This window comes from Octodon degus, unplaced genomic scaffold (assembly GCF_000260255.1).
Source record: "Octodon degus isolate 3935 unplaced genomic scaffold, OctDeg1.0 scaffold00061, whole genome shotgun sequence".
In the NCBI taxonomy this organism is placed as follows: domain Eukaryota; kingdom Metazoa; phylum Chordata; class Mammalia; order Rodentia; family Octodontidae; genus Octodon; species Octodon degus.
The window spans coordinates 4,106,809-4,130,161 of record NW_004524637.1 but is presented as its reverse complement, the minus strand read 5'-3'; the positions used below and the strand labels follow the sequence as shown (position 1 = coordinate 4,130,161).

Here is a 23,353-nt window from a genome sequence, read left to right as displayed (position 1 = left end):
ATTTACAAACTGATGTTCAAACTTATTTTGTTATAGCTTTAAATTTATTTAGAATTCTATTTAAACTATCTCTAACATCTAAATCAATGTTTTATTCAAGCCGTCTTTGGAAATACTCAGATTTTAGCCAAATACTATATTTGTTTTTAAATATATCACTCATTTCACATGCGAATATTCGCCAACTACGAGGTTTCAAAGCCTCTTAAAACAGCCTATCAATTCACTCTTTAGCGAAAACAAGGCCACCTGCCACTGGCCCACCTGGAAGCGACCACATGCAGAAGGTGGCGGCAGCCAAGGAAACAAGCCTGGAGAAGGTGTGGGGAGGCAAAGAGTCATAAACTCCAAGTAAAAACAGGATTTCAAGAAGCACTGAGAACAAAGCGTCACTGTGGAGCCTGGAATTCAGAGGAACATGCCCAGCTCTCCTCCTGCCTAAGCAGCACCGCTCTCTTCTAGGCTCCTCGCCTGTCAGAGCGGGCTTGCAGCAGCCTCCAGATTAGCTTCCATAAAGAATGCCTGCTTCTGTAAAAGGCTAGAGTCTACCATCCCAAGGTATTCCCAGAAGTGTGAACATGCATTACAGTGGTAGCGAATGCTTGTACATCCGTGACCATAACTACACCATTCGCAGAGGTCAAGAGGTAGAAGCAACCCCAATGTCTGTCAGCAAGGGGCTGCTCTGTGGACGAGCAAGCGCACCATGTACCTACCATGGAGCATTACTTGATCTTTAAAAGGAAGGAAATTCTAACACGTACTGCAACATGGGACACACATCACATGGGTGAAATCTTGTTATGATACAAGGCAGCCCTAAAAAGATAAACACTACATGATCCCACCTCTCTGGGGTACTTAAAGCAGGTGCAACCAGAGAAACAGTAGACCTGTGGTTGCCAGAGGCTGGAAGAGCAGAAAGGCAGGTACGTAACAGGCAAAGAGCTTCAGTGATACAAGATGAAAATGTCTAGGGACTGACTGCTGCAGAACGATGTGAATGTGCTTAACAGTATGAAACTGTGCACTCAGAAAGGGGTTAGGTGGAAAACTGCATGTCGTGTGTTCTTAGCCTCCAAAACAACGGCACCCTGTTCCAAAATATTTCAAGGCAGCCGAATACTCACCTTAGGACAAATTTCGTATTTTCTGTCTTACCGGCTCCTGACTCCCCAGACACAATGACAGACTGGCTCATTCTGAGCACCTTCATGTCCCGGAAAGCCTTGTCAGCTGGGGTCAGAACAGCACATCATGACTAACGGCATGCAGCAGAAAGCCACTCAATGACAGAAGGTACACTTAGCATGGAAGAAATTGTAAGGGCATCTTAAAGGGGAATTTTTAAGACAAAGTTATTTAAAGTGTTCAAAACATTTCTGAAAGTATTTATTTTCAATGCTAGATCCTAACAACTACATAATATGGAATCTGAACCACCCTTAATGCTGTGCTCCAGTGTCCCAAGTCATTAGCTGTGGTCAGCACTCCTCAGGACCAAAGCATATGAGCAGAGAATCAGAAAACTGTTTCCATCCCTAACTAGAGGCCCCACTGAAAAGCAGGCAGCAGCAGGCTGCGGGATGAGAAGCCTGGCAACCCAGCCTCTGCTGGGAATAAGAAGATACATCGGGGGGCTGGTGAGATGGCTCAGTGGTCTAAAGCACCTACTTGGAACAAGCTAAGCTAAGCAAAGCACCGGGACCGCGGTTCAATCCCCCAGCACCACATGCCAGCCAGCCCCGCCCCCTGGTGGGCTGAGCTGGCCACACACACACAAAATAAATAAATAAATAAACAAATAAAAATTAAAAAAAAAAAAGAAGATACATCGTTGCAACATAACGGGGGAGGGGTGGTCTCCCCTATGGGTATTATTAAATTCAAACATCTTCAGAATGTATCTCATTTCAAAGAAAAGCAAATTTTGCTGCTTTAAATATCTTAGACTCACAATTGCTTATATGTAATGCCTAACAATTTTCACCTATGCTCTACAATTTAAACTACAAAGTCAAAACTGTTTAAGTTTAAAATTATTTAAGTTCCTGACCAACTAGGCTCAATACGACAACTATGTCTCACCTCCAAATGTATGCTAACTGTACCAATGAGGAAGGCTGAGCACAGAAGACAGCCATCTGGGCTGGATGTGGTCCCAGTGTCCCTAAGGGCCCACTGTCACAGAAGGCCCAGCCCACAGGGGGCAGCATCTCGGGGAGGGGAAGCCCCCGGAGGTCCTTGGGCCCCTGGGCCACGCCCTCAGAAGGCAGTTCTCGAACTCCTGAAGGAGGGTTGTATGAAAGGAGCAAGCCTGCCCTCGCACTGCTACTCGTCTGGGAGGGAATCACTGGCGCTCACTAGCCACTGCTACTGAAGTACAGTGACACAGGGAGTCGTGGTCCACAGCACCACATGTGCAGCGTGGTCTTCTCCAAACCTGTGAGCTAAGTAATCTCCTCTCCCTGGGGCATCCGGGCAAGTACTTTGTTACAAGGCACACAGAGGTGACTAAGGTATCATGCGTAAGAGTACAGGCTTTCCTTTGTCTAACTTATCTATAATCTGCTACACTCACTTTTACAGAATCATTCTAAACACTTTAAAAAAAAAAAAAAAACGTATTTAGTACAGGGTCTCACTACACAGATGGGACTCGTGATCCTCCTGTTTTCAGCCTCCCAACCACTGGGATTACAGACGTGTGCCACCACACCCAGTCTCATTTGCCATCTCAGCACATCCCGAGGGCAGGGCCAGCATGGCACACGGGTGATCGAACCCCGACCCCTGCACCTGCCTAAGCAGGCTCTTTAGTCTGCTGAGCTATCTGGCCAGCCCTCTAAACACTTTTTAGAAGAGGCTAAAATTAAAAGCTACCTGATTTACATTTTAGACACATTACTAACTTCTCTCCAGTGATCAACTGGCTCATATTCTGAGGACTGTGCACCATCTTATGGCCTGATAGGAGCATAAAACATGGTCATCAAAATGAAAAGTAAGTCTACTGGGCTTGCCTGGTGTGTCTATCTGTCCAGCAGAACATGGCACATGCAGTGAGGTTAGGCCACGGGCAATACTAAGAGAAGTCCCCATGAAAAGCAGACTGCACCAAAGTGACGCTCAACTGCTGCAGATGCCCAAACGCAAAGAAGCTAGTTGACATCTCTGAACTTGGTAGGGAAGAGGACAGTGGGCAAATTCTGGTTCTGACCAAATAACCCATCTCACTGAGCCTCAGTGCTGGACGGCTTCCCAATGGGTGAGGCAGGGGAAGGCCAGGACAGCCAGCTTCCCACAGATTCCTCAGCAACAGGAAGCAGCTGCCACTCTTCACCTCCTCATTTTATGGGACCCTGCTGCAAGATAACACCTGGAAGAAGACTGCTCTCCCAGCTCACAGCGGGCCCGGGTCATACAAGCAGCGACCTGGGTCACAGCGCGAGGCAGGACACTTGTAGAGTCACATAAATCTTACCCATGAGCCAAGAGAGCCACCAGGTTTATGCTTATTATGCCCTGCTTTCCAGTGGGCAGGCACACCCATGAAGACCCAGGCCTTCAGAGACAAGGATGCGTGGCTGCCCCATGAGCTGGCTGCAAAACCACACATCCCAACCCTGTGAAAGGCACGGCTCCCAGCACCACTTATGCTGCACACCTGCTACACACGTATGTTCGATTCCTGTCATCATTTATTAATCCAAGGGAAAACTGAGTCAATCTGTACAGTACAAGGAAGGATACCGATTAAAATACAATTACATCCCTTACCAATTGCAAAGACATGAGGCGGCATTGTTCCGAGGGACTTTCCTTGATACGACTTTATTGCATCTGAAGAATATATTTTAGGTATATCAAAGTACGGGTTCACTGCAATCAGAATGTTGGCAACATACGTCTACAAGGAAAGGTGTAAACATGAAGTTTTTCCAATTACTATTATCAAGCTGAGCAAGGCTAAGAGGCAAAGATCCCTCCAATTCTCCACACATGCAGGACCCCGATACCAGCACTAAACACTCTCTATAAGACCCATTATTTCTCCCACACAGGAAGTCTTCATATCTTCTTGTGTCCCCACCATCTCACACCCAGAATTCCCAAAGGTAAGAGTCCTTCTTCCAACTCCCTTTGCCTCAAAGAAAATAACCCTCCAAAAGTGCCCCTCAGGTGCAGGACACAAAACACCAAGCCACCCTCCACAGAACTCTGGGTTTCCAAAGGCCTAGGTCTCAACCAGGCTGCCGTTGACGCCCTCATGACATCTCCTCCCCTCCCTCTGATTCCTACAGCCGGCTCTGGGTATGTCATTTCCACGCAGTCTGCTTCATTTGTCCGATGGTGACTGTGCAGAGGGGCTCGGCACTGGCTGACCACCTGGTGGCAGAGGCCTGTGAGCAGCACTTGACTGCTGCCGACCGACTGCAATACTGATGAGCTAAGCCTCAATGAACAACTTAAGCTTGCTTTTAACTTTGGAACTTAACTGTGGCTTTCAAAGATCAGAAAAATGCACAAGCAGGATTTATAAAATTCCTAGTTAGTTAGTGGAGAATTGTGGTTTAGCAAGACTAGCCAAACTAGAGCTCAAAAGGCCATTTCTGCTTCTAATCATGGGCGAAGAATTCTGCAGAAACCCAGAACTCTTATTCAACTATAATCGAGAATGTAGAGAATATTCCCGAAGATGTTTCTTGGAACAGAGTGAAAAACAAGAAATTCTAGATCATAATTTTTCCATGGGAGCAAAAGGAAGGATCAGAGATTTTAGTAACCATAAAAACATTAAATGTGGGCTGTTATTCTACCAACTCTAAAAGAAAATAGTGCTATCTCTTGATTGGTAAAAACCATAATATATCAAATTTAAACCATTTCTCTCAATTGCTTCCCTCAGCTATTAATTATAGTAACTTCCACCTCTGCATGTCACTGTAATAGCAACTACATTTATATTGGCTGATATTTAATAGTTTATAACTAAAGGGCATGATTGGCTGGGGAAAAACACCAACAGCAGCTTCACTGAACCCTGGAAACAGTGGTGTCATAGTTCGACTCAAAGATGATATCTCCCAGGTACTTCTAAGTTATCTTTCATTGATTTATTACAATCTAAACATTCTGCTGCTTTAACAACTTTGTGTCACTGTATTATCTAAAAGCAGCATTCAGCACACATTTGATTCTGTCCAATATGAGTAATTTTGCTTCTAAACACATTTGTACTCAAGAATCTGCATAGGTAAACCTAATTATACTCTTTATTTAGTTGATTTTGAAAAAAAGTCAAGGAGGAAAGTAAACTCTATGTGCATAAGCAGAAGACACGCTGAGCAGCCAGAGGTGAGAGCTCTCCGCATGAGTCCCACTACCCAGCTGTCACCCCTTGGACAGATGGCAAAGACTAGATGTAATTTAGTCAGAATTAATTAAGTACAATTAGGTGAACTGATAGTGATACAAAAGATGAAGGCTGTCACTTGATCTAGGAAGTGTCAAAGAAGCCATGTGCTTTCTTCTTTCAAAAATAATGAAGAACCCATCTTTCTAGCAGGAGAGCCAGAGCAGGGTAATCTGTCTCCAACCAGCAACAGAAATCTAGGGCTGGGGAGACAGCTCAGTGGCACAGCGCCTGCCTGGCAACCATAAGGTGCTGAGTTTGACTGCAGTGGCAAACACAACAAAAAGAATCTAGACTAAAAGAATCTAAAAGAACAGAAGACATTAGAGCATAAAATCTCAGACATGGCCAAAGAATAATCATAATGAAAACACAGTAATAAAGTAATAGTTCAGGTTTTAAGATTAGCATTTTTGTATTCTTGGTATTTCCTGAAACACTGCCTTTCTGACTTTAATATATAACCCTTACAGGCTGCCTTTAATTGTCTGTAGAACAATGTGAAAAGTGAAATTAATCCATCATATCCATAGACATATACCAAAAAAGAGAAATCAAAATTCAAAATAATTGTCTTCATAAATATTCAACTTTGACATTTTTAAGTCTGCCAGATAGTAAATGACGCTCCAAATTCACTCTTTCACTCCACAAATCAAGCGCCCGCTGTTACCAGGCACCTCCTGAGCCTGGAGGTGGAGCACTAAATCTGAAAGAGCCCTGTCTTCTGGAGCTCATCCTATTCCATAGGCTTGAATAAGCAGGATGTCCTGCCAGAAACACTTCCTGACCAAGTCAAGCAGTCACACAAAATAATGACCCCCTCAGAAACTAGACCACAGGTAAAATACTTAAGCTTTAACTAAAATACTCACATAAATTCTGTCTTTACTGTATCGAACTTTGATATTATGGAGCAGTGTGGCTTCATTTAAGTACATTAGTGAACCTGAAACACAAAATTTGTAAATCATGAAACAGCTAAAGCAAAAAAAAAAACACAATCCAGAGAAGGAGAAGACTGCAGCTTTATTGTCTGCCTAGGCAGATGGCTGACCACTAGGAGGGCCTCAAAGACAAACTTGAGGACAATTTGTTCTTTCAGTGTACTGTAATATTTTTCTTGTCAATAGCCAAAGAAAAAAAAAAAAAAAAAAAAAAAATTGTATTAGAATAATTCTGACCCAAGTTTAAATTCAACTTACTAGGTCAGATTTAATTCCATCTTTTTAAAGCAGGTACACATAAAACTAGAAAGAGTGGTACCATAATAGTGGTACCCTTCTTGCCTAAAATAAAAACAGCTTCACATGGTATTTTCAAGCAATGAATTACTTAGTGAGTACCACTGATTGTATACACCAATAAAGTCTGGTTGAAGAGTCAAGTACTGTCCGAATAGAAAGTACCACTTAGGGGACTGATACACTGCTGACACAAAGACAAGACAGTAAACCCATGATGCTCAGTGTCTCGTAGATAAAACATGAAAGACGGGGACACAAATGAACGACCATTTTGCAACTGCATACTCAGAATAGTTAGGGTAGATATATAGCTCCATTCTCTTAATTCAATGAATAGAAAGGTTTGGTCTAATAGTGTTTGAGACAAGATATCAGGTCTGCATCTTGTACAATGAATAACCACTAAGACAACAATATGCAATGTATTAATTATTGAAAATGTGCTAGTAATCAGTTGTGAGACTGTCTCACTGCTGTTTCTCAATAAAAATATTTTTTAAAAACATGAAAGACGAGACTCAGAAGGGCTTGGGACCGTCAGGTCATGCCGTCCCTCCCAGCTGACATGGCGATCCTGGGGGAGTTACATGTCCCTTAGCCTACACTGACATGACACTAATGAACGGCAGAACAGGGGCTGTGGTCCTCCTTTCTGATGGCTGTTCTAGTACTACGTCGATGTTTCTTCCCAACCTGCTCTCCGGGCCCTCTGATCTTCTGAGCCCCATTACTACCTCACGCTACAACAAACAAAGCCAGTCCTTTCTCACCACCGTGCTTCTGTTGTCAGCGCCACCGCTCTCACAGTCAGCCAAACCACAAACTTTAGGCAACACCAGAACCCTCCTCCTCCATCTTCCCCGTTCTAAAGTTTCCAAGTCCGGATACCACGTGATATCCAGTGCATCCCACTGCAGGCACACCACAGCAGCATAGTGTGAGTCTCCGAAATGCCTCTCTTCTGTCCATTTCTACCATTCCACCTCAAGCTTACTGTCTCCTGTGTGATTACAGTGGCCTAGCACCTGCCTTACTGCTTCAGTCTCTCCTATGCGATCCAGACTGCTCAGCACACTGACTCAACTAGGGCTCTAGTGAAATCTCTCTCCATCTCAAAAAAAGCCCACGGATCTCTACCAATTATCAACATCCACACTCAAGTCTGATCAAAGCTCTTATAAAAATATATGTAAATAACCCTTTTCGCCCAATTTTTCACACTGTACTATGCTCTAACCTGTAGGCATACTGAACAGCTCACCAACACCACTCATGCTCTGGCAAGTGCCAAGAAGCAACCTGTGCTTTCAGGCAGCCCTGGCTCAGGAACGTGCTTCCACCAGGTCTGGTCCCATAACCAGCACAGCATGAGGTACCGGGGATCGAGCCTGGGTCCTTGTGTTTGCCAGACAGGCACTTAGACCACTGAGCTATCTTCCCAGCCCCATCTTCTTTCTTGAAATAAGAGTTTTCAATGTTCGGCACCATGTCAAGTAGACAGGATTTTTAAATAACCCCCTTCCACAGTCTGGTCTGAAAATGCTTGGTGCTTACCTCAATGCTATGAGAACACAGAACTTCAAACGGTGGGGTGCAGGAGTATGTAAGGCTCAGCAATTTGGAGGCTGAGTCAGTAGGAGTCATTTAACATCACTGTTTGGGGCAACTAGTATTACAAAAGAACGACTATTTAACAACTACCTATTAAAAATGACTTTCAAAACATTACACTAAAATGTTTGGCTGGGTGTGACAGCACAAACCTGTAATCTCCCAGCACTCCGGAAGCTGAAGCAGGAAGATCACAAGTTCAAGCAGAGCTTGGACAACTTAAACCATGTCTCAAAGGAATTTTTTTAAAGGGCAAGGGACATAGCTCACACAAAGACCCTGGGTTCACCCCAGTGCCAGGAGGGAGAGCAGAGGCAGAGCTGGTGGGAGGACAACATGTGCAGTGAGGACAAACAGACAGAAAATTACTAACACCTCCCCCAAAACCTGAGATGTGACCACGCCTCGAGGTTGAACATGTAAGAACAACACAACCTGTGTACTGGATGAAGAATTTTTCCACCAAACATCCAATCGAATGGATGTGGTGCTTCTGCGTCTTGTTGGGCTGTGTGTGCCTTGCTTTGTTTCATTTGTTGGTACTGAGGGTCAAGCCACCCATTCAAGCCATTTTTCACTTTCTTCTTCTGAGGCAGGGTCTTGCTTGCTAAGCCACTACGCTACTCAGACAGCTGGAACTTGCTGTTTTCCTGCCTTGGCTGCCCACAGTGCTGGGATTACAGGTGTACACCACATACTTAGCCCATCTTGCATTCTAATATAATGTTCTGAAATAAAATTTTCAGTAAGTAGCTATTACATAGTTTTTATCATCTGCTTTAAACAATGATGTTAAATGACTCCTACTGACTCCACCAGCTAATTACTGACCATTTTTACTACTACAAAAACCACTTTGAGACTCTAGATGAGTTTCAACTTAATGCTCCCAGCTAACAGCAGGTGGCTTTAGCTCAAGCCTCGCGGTACATGTTCACTATTCCCCACAGGCTCACAACCAAAATACTACCGAGAACCGTCGAGAGACTCACCGAGATGCACACCTGAGATAAAACAGAATTCCGCCTTGAGGTTCCTCCACTTGCATGAACTTCACACTGAGCAGCTATGTTTTTTCTGAACCAGTATGATGTACCAGTAACACAAGCACTAATTTATCTTGGAAAGAAGTTTCTTTTTCTGTGCTAAGAGCTAACTTCCAACTTGATACTTACAGTTATCTTCCACATCTTTTTTACTGTCCTCTTCTGCGGGAAACACTTGGTTTACAAGAGCCAAAAATGTCTAACAAACAAATAAAAAAGATTTTAAAAACCTCATTAAACATGAAGTCCACAGCAAGAAAAATAAAGGAGTTTAACTGGTTGCGTACATCATGCGACATGCAGGCAACAACATAGTCGTGACAGAGATGTGACACAGACCTGTCACTGCTAAGGCACTGACCCCACACAGCACCTTTCCTCAGAGCCCACAGCCACAGTGGCAGAACTCAGCACACAGCACCTGGGCTCTCCCATCTGGAGGGGCACATCCAAATGAACTTCACAGGAATGCTACTAAGCAACTCCTTTTAAATAATGCTGGTAGGCACAGAGATTTTGTTTTTAAAAAGCAGAAAGTAGCATTCAATAAAATATAAAGCATGAATTTTAACATATGAGTAATTCGTATTTGATAAAGTCCTGTACAAAGATCTGTCAGAAATATAAACAGTATCAGAGAATATTTGGTTAATAAAATTAAAGTATCCATAAATAAATCTGCACTTAAATTTACTACTTAAATTCTATGGTAGAGAGCATTAAAGTATCTTGTAAGGGAGAACAAACGAACTCAAACTATATCAAGAGAATTAAATTTCAATCCTATTCTAACATTTGCTTTTAAATTTATACCTCTAAATAATTAGTTACTCCTGTGGTTAAAGTTTCCAAACATACCAAATAAAACAGTAAAGAAAATGGTCCAATTATGTTAAAATAACACTTGTAGAGAAATACAGCATGTGCTTGGCATGCGCAAAGCCCTGGGTTTCACTCTGCCACCAAGCAATACCACCTGCAAGTCTCGTGCGTGCGTGTGCGCATGTGTCAGAATGCTACATAAGACGAAGTTACTGTCATAGTTTCGGGAGTAGAATCCAGGCTACAAGCACCACCTCCATCTGAAGTCATACCCAATTTAGAAAAACATTATGCTCTAAAACTCCAGAAGTTACTCATTCTGAACCCAGTACCTATATTCTCAATGTCATAAGTGTGAACATTTAGAGAAGCGAGCACAAAAGTGAACTGGTCCAACACAGACAATCTATGAATGATGACATGCAGCAATCCACACATTATCACAGTGAGCCTACAGAAAAACACTTCATAAGTTACTGCTATGTTAGAGAACGATGCCCCTATTTATCACAGTCATGACAAAGGGACACAGACCTCTCCTGCTCCAGAGTTTGGGTCTAACCTGGTAGGACCTATGTGAAATAAAAAGGCCCCAGAAGCCGGAGCACAGGGACAGCAGCTCAGGCGAAGGTGCTAACAAAGATTCACTGTGCCTTCAAGAGCACATGGAAACAAGCTCTCAAAGAGGGTGTCTCTCCCTCCTTCAACCCTCCAGTTACCTACTGGCCCCCATTTTTTTCCCTCCAAGAAAAAGTCTGTTTTCTCCTAGCAACTGTTTTCTTGTAAAGGGAGTACTTTTCCTTCTAGCCAAACAAGATCCAATAATAAAGAACACATGGATCCCCTACCACGAAACACCAACCACACAGAAAATATAGTACATCAAGGTCCAACAACAGAGCCAACATATAAAGCAGCGCCCGCACTTGAGAAGAGTATTCAGCAGGAAGGGGCGACCTGCATAGCATGAGCCCCAAAGAGGCCTGCAGGATGGCTAAAGAGCCACACTTGTCCACATGGCAAAAAGTAATTAACAGTTAACTTGTTTCATGGGAGAGATTTGGTTCTCTGTGGACAATTATAAAGAAGGTAGCCTCTGTCTTGGATAAATAAGCATTTACTAAGCAAAGGCTATGGAGAATGGCACACCAGGCAGAAGGAGGACTGTGGGCAGGGACACAGCGCCCAGTACCTCCTGCTGTGACAAATACGTGCAGATGGAAAGAACAGATGCAGAAGAGCAAGGCAAGGCTTCCACGGGGAAACTGCAGGCTGACAGAGCACAGCCCAGCAGAGCAGACTCGGGAAATCCAGTGCAGTCCCTCAAGTGACAGAGGTTTTGGGATTTCACCTGACGGCCAGTCTGCTGCAAACAAGGAACAAAAATCAACTCAGAGGGTTAAGATAGCATTTTAAAGAGTATCACACGTGCCAGTGATGTTTCAGTTGATCAGCCGTTTTGTTTATGATACACAACACACACTTGTGGACATGTAAAATGTATTTCTTACACACTCAAACATACACCATACACACACCTAATGAAATGTAAATCTTTCTTACTATGGAATACAAAGCACCAGAGCACAGGCCTCTCCCTGCTCTGCACCTCCACAACTCCAGCACATCGCTGGTCTCTGGTAACTGGTCGACCACTTCATGGACTTCACTTTTTATATGTATGTTTAGGGCTGATGATCTTCATAAGATCATGAATTATCTCAGCAAAGTTGTTATTTTTCTTGTGGGTCATTTTAAGCATCTGGTTATTATGACACGTGGCAATTTATTAAGACTTCAATCAGAAAGGGTGGAAATCAAAGATTAAAAGTAATCCTTGATAATGTGTTAATCCTCAAAAAATTTTTATGAAAAAGGAAAATAAAGGTTAGCCTATAGAATTATCTCCAAATCCATAAGTCACATGACTCCATAATTTAAACTTACAATTTGGTCTATAGGCACCTGATTAATACTAATAAGGCACTATTAAAGTACATTAAAATATACTTAAAATATTAAAAAATATATAGCCTCATAAATCAAGGGGTTTTTTAAATCTTTTATTTAGCTAGTTGATTCAGGGTCTCACTGTGCAGCTCAGACCTGCAATGAGCCTCCTGTCTCAGCCTGCTCAGAGCTGAGATTACAGGCGTGTGCCACCACGCCCAGTTTTGGGGGCCGGCATGGTACATGGTACCAGGGATCAAATCTGGAGCTTTGTGCTTGCCAGGTAGGCGCTTAGACCTCCAAGCTACCTCCCCAGCCTCTCATTTTTTAACTGAATTATTTTGTCACCTGTACACATAAGAGAAAATTCCTAGGAAATATAATTTTCATTTTATTTTAGCCTTCTAATTCTAATAGCCTTGTGCTTAAAAAACATGTTAAATAAAAAGCAGATGCTTTCCAACGCGTAAGATAATTAAACTTCTAAAAATTATTTTATTTTTCACATGTATTACACTGTAAATACAAATAGGTGACTATAATAAGAAGAAAATCTAAAAACACTTTTTCTCTTCTTCCCTGAAGGCATCTTTAATTGGCCTCCTCCAACATGGCACATTCTATATTATGCATTTTGGTTCCTGGGTTGTTTACAGTAACAGATAGTTTTCCCTCTGAAAAGACCTCAGGAGAGATCTTGTTTTTCTAAGGTTCCCAAAAGGATAGAGTCATATGGCATTAGTTAACCATGTATCAGTGGAATATAAATTATTCATGAACACTTGCAGAGTGTAAAGCAAACAGAAATGATATCCACAAGTTTAATTCAGTCAGAAGACATATTTATCAGGAATATTTGTTAAACGGGAGATAGTGAAGCTGTCCTACAAAAACAGACTCTGCCCGTTCCTCGTGGAGAGTAAGAGAGGGAGTCACAAAGGATCCGCCTCCACAAGCAGCTCACAGCTCTGGTCACTTCCCCGCAAACCTCTACTCTGTGACACTGCCCAGCCTGTGCCTCAGCATAAAGGGAAATAAATCACACCATACAGAACTGAAGTGCACTTTCATGCTACAGTTTAAGACTTAGTGTTTTTACTCAACACAAACGTATTTATTCAAATCCCATACTAACTAGTTTAATAAAGTATCCAGAGAGAGTGGGAGAGAGAGAGAGACAGAGACAGACAGAGACAGAGACAGACAGAGACAGAGAGAGGACATACAAAGGTCAAGCAAAAGCAAAAGCTGATAACACAGCTCCATTCACAGCTTATGCTTTTACATCATATGTGTTGAGCACATCACAGGTATACTATCAATTTCAGAAAAGGGGCATAAAGAAGATGAAGGTTGTTTTGATTTTATCACTTAACTACTTAAGAACAGGACTATGAAAGTCTCACTAAATTGGTCTCATTTTATGGTCTCATGGCACAACTTCTTATTTTAATCAAAAAAGCCCATTGAAAACACTAAGATTAACTTAGGGTATTTTTTTGCCTTTATTCTGCCAAGAATATCTTACTTCTGTAAGAAGAGAAACATGTATCTCTTTTGAAAGTATCCCTGCTTGTATAAAGGAATCACATTTGAAACTCTTCCCGAGAAACTCACCTTGCCTTTTTGGTTCAAGGGCTCGATTGTCAAGCTGTCGGGGCCAATGTCCACGATGCTGCCCATCTGAAACCCATCTGTTGGGTGTGGGGCCCACACGGGCTTCCCGTCCTCCATGTCTGGCAGCACTGTGCACTAGCTTCTGCAAGGAACAAAGAGAGCATTGAAACATTAAAAATCTTTTTTAAAAGGTCACTAATCGCAATTTAGAGACACACATCTCTCCTTGCCCCCAACATGTCCCACCTGGCCTTCTCACCTCACTGGCCCTGCTCCCTTTAGCCACCTTTCCGGAAGGGACCGACAGGTCAGCACTGCCCACAGGTTACACTGGCCGCAGCGCCACCTGCCTTCAGCTGAGCCTGTAGCGCAGAACCACGCGCAACCAGTAAGAAACAGAAACAGTCACAGCTCTTACCTGTGGTTTCAGTGTAATTTACAGTCACATCCCTTTTACTACCTAAAGCAACCTCGTGTGCACAATGAATCAAGGAGTTGCTATGGCTTATCTCTAGATGTCCCCAAAGCCTCCTGTGGTCACAAGGAGGGCTCTTTCAGAGGTGGCTGATCCCAGAGTGTGTGACACTGCGATTAATTCAGGAGGCAGTGCTAGGATCAAAGACACTGAGATTAAGGGTGCGAGTGCTGCCTGTGGTGAGCAGGTGGATAAGACTTAGGGTAGAAGAAGCTGCAGTAGTCCCTGGCTTGTTCTGCTGCCTTCTTCCACCACGAACGTCTCCCTTCAGCGCGTCCTGCCTGCCATCCACCCTGCCTCGGGGCCAGCAGACCATGGGCTGACTGCTCTGCAAACTGGGAGCTACACAAAGCTTTCCACCTTTAACTTTGAGGGTCAGCTATTTGCCTCAGCAACGAGAGAAACTACTAAGATGGAGTCATCAGCAGCACAACCGTGCCAGTGCGCTTAGCTACGAGTGGAAAGCCAGGCCACTGCGGACCTGCAGGGATAAGAGATTCCCTGCACTCCTCCTCACAGTCCCTCAGCTTGAGGGCTGCTACTCTTGTCTTACTGCTTCACTGAAGTAAGACTTACATACAGTGATGCGTGCAAATCCCAGCCCACAAGTTGATGCGTGGGTACCAAGGAGTAACTTACTTAACACACCCTAGACACAAGGTAGAGAACATTTCTGCCTCCCCAGAAAGCTGCCTCACAGCTGCCTCTGGTGGGTCCCCACCCACAGGTACCCCACTGTTCCGCTCATCTTTGCCTCTCTTTGAACTTCAGGGAACATCACACAGTTTGTATTCTTTTGTGTCCAGCTTCTTTCATGTAGCAATATATTTTGATATTCAACATATCCAACCATGCTGTCCACAGACTGACTGTCCCACAGTCATTTCCTGTTGTCCTGCTGGTGGACACCTGGACTATTTCCAGTTCTTACCTATTGTTAATTTCAATCTGATTTTTCAATCATAAGGCTTCTCACATACTTGGCATTCTGAGAAACAACATTTATAATCCTATGGAGAGTAACTCAGAGAGTGTATGACACCCCAAATATTTTGTTTTTAAAGCTAGTACCCAGCAAGACTAATGCCTAACAGCAGCACGTCGGCCACGAACGACCCCGGACGTTTCCATTCCAGCACACAACTGGAACTCTCTGCCTCACTGTTTCTCTGTACTTAATGAAGAGCTGATTCGTGGGCCATACTGCTCCTCACACCTGGGCCCACTCGGATGCCCCCCAGGCGCAGCGGCTCAGTGAAAAGGCTGCTGCTGGGCGGTGGCGTCAACGTAGCAGCCAGAACGTACTGCTCCCAGAGCAGCAAGGGCTTAGGCCCAGGAGCCACCTGGCCAGCATGTCACGTGGAAGGTCTCCAGGAAGGAAGGCAGTCACACCGCTTCTTACTTACACCACCCTCATCTGCATGCCTTCCCTGATCATTCCTGTCTCATGGCTTACATGTAAGTGATGCCCGAATTCATTTCTCTGACTGAGACCCTCCCAGAGCTCCCAGGTGCTCGCCGGTCTGTGCACAGCTTGCGCCACAGGGACCTGTCTAACAGACACTATTATGCTATTTCCTCAGGCCACCATTGAGCTTGTATTCTTCCTCGTACCAGTAAAGGCAACAACGATGCTCAGTTCAAATCAAACCTGGCCTGAAATACAATTCCTCCAGCTTCCTGCAAATTCTTATACCACCCTCAGGCAAGAACGGTGCCACTAAGCCCCATGCCCAGCCCTCTTGCCACCCGCTATGTTGGCTTTCTTCCAAGGGGCATCTCCAATCGGCCCAGCTCTGCTGCGCCAATCCGCCCAATGTCACCTTTACCAGACTTGGGTGGTTAGCTGTGGCTGCCTCTTGCCCTCTCGCCACTGCACAGATCACCAGGAATCGTCCTGACCGAAAGGTGTCACCCAGTCATTCAGTTGCATCAGGGCCCAGACGGCTCCTCCCTGTGGCCCCCAGGCACAGCACACAATAGGCAACCCAATAGTTGCTGGTGAATGAATGAACTGTTCAGCAAGGAGTAAAAGGAGAGACTGGACTACAGTAGTTGAACACTCTGAAAACCTCGGCTTGAAACTCAGCTCCACCAAGCCAGCGGCTCAGACGCCAGGTACTCACCCTCTCTGATCTCTATCTCCACCCTCATTCAGTGGTGGGACACTATCACTTACCCTGCAGAACTGCCGCAAGGATTAAGTGACCTAAACTGAGATGAGCGCTCTAAAGGCACCAGCAGGTGCCAGCTGCCCCTTGGTTTCCCCGCCTGCGCTGCAGCCAACTTCAAGACTAAACTTGGGCAACATGGTATGCCGTGAAGCCCGGACTCTGGAGGGCTGAGGCAGGAGCATCACGAACTTAAATCAAGCCTGGAAAATTTGGTGATCCAGTGAGACCCTGATTCAAAATTTAAGAAAATAACAATTACAATTATTATAATTTTTTATTAAAAGATATTGAGGATGGAGCTCTGTATAAAGGCCCTAAATTCAATCCCCAACACTAAAATGACAGTAGGTATAAACACAAAAATAAATTACACACAGTGAGGGGTGCTGCTTTAGGAATAACCACCTGAAAAAAATCTAAAAATAAAACTAAAACTCACAGTAGAGCAAAAACTCCTCAAAGCAATAAAAAAGACAATTCCCATCAACTATTCTCTTTTCCATTTTAATATTTGTAAAAAGTGTTTATTCATTTATTTGCTACAGGGTCTCGCTAGGCAGTTCAGACTGGCAGTAATCCTCCTGCCTCAGTCTCCCCAGCGCTGGGCTTACAGGCCTGGGCAACTGTGCCTGGACTCAGGGCTGAACACCCTTTGGTACCAGGGATGAACTCAGGGCCTGGTGCTTGCCAGGCAGGAGCCTACACCACTGAGCTACCCCCAGCCCCTTCTTTTCCATTTCAATTGGTGCACTGAAGCTTTCTAGTGCTAGAAAGTAAGAAGGCACATACCTAAGGGCTATGCCTTCATTAAAGCCCCAAATCTACAATAATCTCATTCCTTAAAAAGAAATGAGCCCCTGGCGATGGGAGAATGGGGGTGGAGGGCAACCATGTACTGAAAGTTAGGAATCAAATGGTTGAACGATAACCCAAGACAGATAAAGCTCAAAGCAGCAATTAGAGAAAATGAAAACCAACCCAGTTTACTGTAACACCCTCCAAGAACACAAGTATCATGGTACAAGGCACTTCCAGTACTTGGATCTAAAGAGAAAGGTAAAATAGAGTACGCAAAGACTAAGTAAGGGACTCTTCGCCTCACCGTGACGCACGCACTTCTCGCTGCTGAGCAGATGCTCTGGCCCGCCCCTAGGCCAGGGAAGCTGGGGTCTTGTGTGCTGGACCCTCTGGCGACTGGGAATAGCCAGGAACAATAAAGTGTGCACAGACAAACTGAGCAAAGACAGTCTCTCTAGGTCTGCACAACCCAGGTGCAGCAAGAAATCTGGATTGGTTTAAAGACAACCCTCCCGCTAGGTGTCCCGGTAAGTCCTGTACCCTGGCAAGACCCCGCCCTCTGTCCGGGAAGAGGCACCTCACCCTTCACACTCCTCCAGTGACTTGGAGCCGCACTCCCACTCTGCTCTCAGCCATAAGTTCCCAGCTGTCTTTGCTGTATTCTCAGCTAAGTACCACCTTGCGCCCCTTTCATGATGCCCTCTGTTATAAACTGTATGCGACTGAACTGTGCTCGCCCAAAATTCATTTGTTGGAACCTTACCCTCAATGTAACTATCTCTGAATACAGGGCTTTTAGGATATAATTATGGTAAATGAAGTCAAAAGCACAGGGCTCTAATCATAGGTGGTCTTAGAAAAACAGATGCTCCATGCACAGGCGCCAAGGAAGAGCCACGTGCGCACATGGAGAAGAGGTGGCAGTCTGTGGCCAGGACGAGAGCCTCCGTGAGAAGCCATCCATGCAGGCGGACTAAGCTCGGAAAGCCCTCCTGGTCCCAAGACCACAGGAACTGAGCTGCTGTCCACACTCCCTGTCATGCTGCAGCACAGCCCTACTGCAGCAGCTGTGAGGACAGTACTTCTTACCAATCTAAAATGCATCAGCATGTTTTTTTTACAACAGTAGAAATGAAATACTCATCGGAAACTACAGAAGATAAAATGGAGTCAAGCTTTCTGACATAAGAAAAAAGAAAAAGTAAGGAAGAAAAAGAATGTGGAGGAGGAAAATAATGTGGGCCAGGAAGATGGCTCAGTAGAATAAGCACTTGCCTGGCAAGTACAAGGTCCTGAGTTCAATCCCTGGTACTGCCAAAAAAAAAAAAAAAAAAAAAAAAGTAAATAAAATGAATTGACACCAAAATATCAGGAAAAAAAAAAATCCTTCAGCTCCCAAACAGAAAGAATGCTTTGAAATATCCAAAGAAAATTCACCAGAACTAAGAATGAGTTTCTAAGACTCTGGCTAAAGTAGCCACTACACACTCAAGCAAGCAGGAGACATACAGGCAGTCAACAGCACCCTCAGGACGCCAGAGAGGTGAGAAAGAAAGATGCAAGAGCAGGAGCCAAAGGTCATATTTACAACAGCTTGCTAAGTCAACAAAGCTATGTTTCTAAAATCCTTTTTTTTTTTTTTTTTTTGTATCAGGTATTTAATTAGGTTCTTAGTAAGAAATTTAGAACACTAATTTATGAGGGTAAATTCCATTTGCCAGAGCAAAAACGGATTGCAGGTAGCCCCGGAGCTGAGGAACACCTTTGATTTTTGCCAAAATCTGTGAGTCCACCGCTTTCTGATCCACCTTGCGCTGCTCTGAAATCTGGTATCTCTCTTTCTCGGTGTCGAAGATCTCGCCCTCCTGGTGTCTGGGCTTCCGCAGCTTCTTCTTCTTAAAGTAAGCATCAGTGAGGTGTTTGGGGATTTTCACTTTGCTGATGTCAATTTCTGTAGAGGTGGCAATGACAAATTTCTGGTGTGTTCTTCGTAGAGGAACACGATTAAGGCTCAGAGGCCCAGTCACAAGTAGCAAGCCACTCTCCAACTGCTTCAGGAAGACCACTCTCTTGCCTCTGTGACGCCCGGTGAGGATGATCAAGATGGTGCCAGGAGTGATGCTAGCTCGAAGTTTCCACACATGCTGACTGAAGGGTTTCTTGCCGTGGCTCACGAGCTTTTGGGACACATCTTCAGTAGGGCAGTATGTAGGCATTTTTCGAAGCTTAACCACCCGGCTACCTCCATTCTTGTCCCCACCGACCGGTTTTGTGATGGTAGCAAGAATTTTCTCCTTCTTTTTCTTCTCAACCTTTGATTTAGCAGCTGTGTACTTTCTCTTGTACAAAGCCTTTCTGGAATACATGGCAGATCGGGAGTATCTACCAATTCCTCTAACTAGGACAGGATTTCGGCTGCAGTGGGGCTGCCCCTTCTTGGACTTTTTTGCCTTCTTCACCTTACCCTTTTAACCAGTGCCACTGGCAGAAGCCTTCTGGGCTTCAGGTTTCTTCTCTTTAGTGTCTGGCTTCTCAGTTTTTTCACCCGCCATCTTGCAAGATGGGAAAGAGAACTAAGATTCCCCTAAAATCCTTTTAAAAAGCTGTTTTCATGGGCATGGAATGCACGCCTGTATTACCAGCACTCAGGAGGCTGAGGCAGCAAGATCCTTGCAAGTTACATAGTGAGAACTTTTCTCAAAATGACCAAAAAAAAGCATTTTCAACCTAAAAATCCACATGTAGGCTCCACACTAGAACATATGACATGAGACAGCCAACCAAGCCTCATCAGCAGTCACTCACCATTCTCGGAGCAGGTTCAGCTTCCAGCACGTGACCGCGCAACAGTGAGGTACAAAATCTGGAGGAGGCTGAGGATCTCACCTCATCCAAACACGTTAAATACAATTAACATTAAAATTCAATACTGATTTCTATACTTTTTAAATAAGCCTTCATTTAATAGGTTTTAGAATCATAAATATTTATACTATAAACTCACATTCATTAATGAGACCTGATTTATTCCACAAAGGATAAAATCTTTCTAAATATGTTATTATCTGGTCCCAGAAAATCTATGCAATAAACACTTACTCTTGAGGTTTTTTTTTTTTTTTTTTTTTTCTTTTCTTGTGGTACGGGGGATAGAACTCAGGACCTTGCACTTGCCAGGCAAGTGCTTATTCTACTGAGCTATCTCTCTGGCCCTATAAACACTTATTCTTACTAAGCATATTAGGGTCTCATATCCCAGTGGAAGCCTTTTTAATTTTTTTTTTTTTTTGGTGCGTGTGTGTGTGTGTGTGTGTGTGTGTGTGTGTGTGTTTTGAGACAAGGTCTTTCCATGCAGTTCAAGTTGGCCTTGAACTCACTGTGTTCACAAGTCTGGCCTGGAACTTGTGGTGGCCCCTGCCTCAGCTTCACGTGCTGGGATTACAGGCATGAGCCACTACATTGGGCAAGAAATGTTAAATTCTTTAAAATTCCCAAAGTTCTTCCAAGAAGAGAAAGAAAACTGCGTTAATTCCCCACCATCCACCAAAAATTACATTTATTACTTACTTGACCATGGATTCTGTCATTTTAGTCAGCACTCCAGTACTCATAAAACTGATAAACAGAAGCACTGAGTCGCCGGGAGACAGCAACTGCCCCTCTGCAGGACGCGCAGCGCTGTCTGCGGTATTCTTGTGCACAGGGGAAAAGGCCATCTCAGGAGGCTCCTCGGGGCACGGGGAGCAGCTCACCAGAAAGAGGAGCGGCAAGGGCAACACACCGTGTACTTTTTCCTCGGGGCTCCAGTGACCGTCCCTGTGCCACAGCAGGATGGGAAGATCACACGATAACACACAAGCCAGCACCTGCCCTGGTCGCATTGCCTTCAAAGGTTACCTTTTCTAAAGTACAGCTGTGACACAGCACTGCGCAGTGCCACCACCTTACATCTTACTAGCTAGGATATTAGAAACTGAGTACTAGCTGAAAGTACCAGATGCAGGCAGTGCTAAGCAGGGCTGCCGACCCCCCAGGGCCACCTGCGCTACTCCATCAACTCATGTCAGCCAGCCACGCACCACATGCTGCTGCTAGTCGCTGGGAACAGAATGCTGGGCACGAGAAACAAGTGGCCTGGCCCCAGAGACCATTCCAGCTAACAGGAAAAAGAGCACTGGAGAAGGGAAATGAAGTGGCCACGTCCTCGTCCTGGAAGAATCTTAAGTTCTAGCCGGGCAGGGCTGGAGAGGTTAGGTAGCTGCATCAAAGTTACCTTTTAAACAGTCGGCTCCTGCCTCTCGGGGGTCCTGTCCCTGCTGATGAAAACAGTGTCCCCTGCACCCTTGGCACACAGCTTTAAACTGGAGACTCCCTCACGGTGTCAGTGTATCCTGGGGGCAATTAGCTTCACGGGTGTCCAGACACTGACTTGGCCTCGGCAGGTACATTTCAAACACACTTCACACAATCTCTCATCCAGCATTTCAGATTCATAGCTCAGTTGTACGAGATAGCCTCAAAAACAGCCAAATATAGTGGCGCACAGGTAATCCCAGCTACTTGGGCGGCTAAGGCAGGAAGACTGAGTTAAAGACCAGCACAGGCAAAGAGACTCCATAAAAAAAAAAAAAAAAAAAAAAAAAAAAAAAAGTGGTATCAAGAAGAAAAGGAAAAGGAGAAAGAAGAGGAAGACAAAGCAGAAGTGGGAAGAAGAGGAGGAAGAACCAGAATCTGGGACAGGAGTAATAATTTCTCAAAATCTTCTAAGCTGGGTATAGTAGTGCGCACCTGTACTCCCCGAACTCTGGGAAGCTGAGACAGAAGCTGAGACAGCAAGCTCAAACCCAATCTAAGCAACTAAGTGACCCCTAAGACCTCTCAAAAACTTTTTAAACATTTATAAAAGAATTTCTTTTAACTTCTCAGCAAGATTTCCTTTATCACTAAATTACCTCAGGAAATCCTTTCTACAAAAACATCTGCAAGTTAATCTTCAGCCAGTTATATAAAGTATGAGTATTTTTATTACTACAATACTATGTCATGCCTTACTTAAACATTAGCATTGGAAATGTTTTGAATATTTTGCTGTTAGAAGAAACAAAGATTCATTAATAATGAGCAAAAAGTATCACCACCAAGTCCAAACTTAGGACAAAGAAATATGAACACAAGACAAGATTAACAAATTCTAAAAACGGATGACCTAATTGAATGAAGCAATTTTGATTGGTATTGATTGGTTTTCATTCATTCATTCATTCATTCATTCATTCGGTGAGTAATTACTATGTACCAGGCACTATTCTAGGTTTAAATTTTACTAGGAAAATACAGGGATCAATTGTTTTCCAGGATAAGAAAACAAAAAAGAAAGCTATCTCTTGTAACTACAGCTCGCCGTCTGGAGATCTAATCACTCACACCGCTGGTCTTCATGACTGACCATTTCTACCCAGTAATTTCTAAATAAAACATAAGAAATGTCCATGAATCAATCAATGTTTAAAGCTAAGCCCATTATCACTTGAGTCTCAGATATAATGAACACAAATACTAACTTACTAAACTGGTAAAACTAAGTATGCTAGCCAAAAAAGCAAATATTTCATTAATAAGTAAGTTTATTACACATTTTTAAACTATTTCAAAATTATCAGAAAAATTGAAACTACAACCTGAATTGTTAGAATTCATTATGTAATCTTCTTACAGATTTTTAGGTAAAAAAAATCATAAATATTTCAAATATAGTAATACAAGCTTTACTAAGATAACTTAGCCAAAATAAACACTGCACTAGAGAAAGCCCTGTATTCTTTGGAGACTAAATATCCCAGTTTAAGGGCTGGCGAGATAGCTAAGCCGACTAAATGCCTGCTTAGGCAAACACAGGGACCAGTTTGATCCCCGGTGCTGGCCCTGTCCCGTGGGGGCACTGAGCCGGCCACCATGACCAGGCATGGCGGCACATACCTGAAATCCCAGCACTGGGAGGGCTGAAAATAGGAGAATCACTACAAGTCCAAGCTGCATAGTGAGACCCTGTATCAAATAAATAAATATCCCAGTTTACTTCAAAAATTCAAGATTTTGCAAATGTTAAAATATCAAAATATGTGAGAACATGTGGCAATCACAAGGTCTTGAGATCAATCCCTGGTACTGCAAAAAACAAAACAAAAAACAATAAAGAA

At 43.9% G+C, this 23,353-nt stretch overlaps 1 protein-coding gene across 1 annotated transcript in view; it reads right to left on the bottom strand.

Annotated features, from left to right (window-relative positions):
• Positions 1-23,353, bottom strand: part of Myo6 (myosin VI) — a 165,690-nt gene that overhangs the window by 83,049 nt on the left and 59,288 nt on the right. The window contains exons 2-6 of the mRNA XM_023718672.1: positions 13,710-13,851; positions 9,450-9,519; positions 6,292-6,365; positions 3,781-3,910; positions 1,131-1,236 (exon numbers count right to left, since the gene is read on the bottom strand). Of these exons, the coding sequence (XP_023574440.1) occupies positions 1,131-1,236; positions 3,781-3,910; positions 6,292-6,365; positions 9,450-9,519; positions 13,710-13,826 (497 nt within the window). The 5' untranslated portion in view covers positions 13,827-13,851. The remainder of the gene's footprint in view (positions 1-1,130; positions 1,237-3,780; positions 3,911-6,291; positions 6,366-9,449; positions 9,520-13,709; positions 13,852-23,353) is intronic.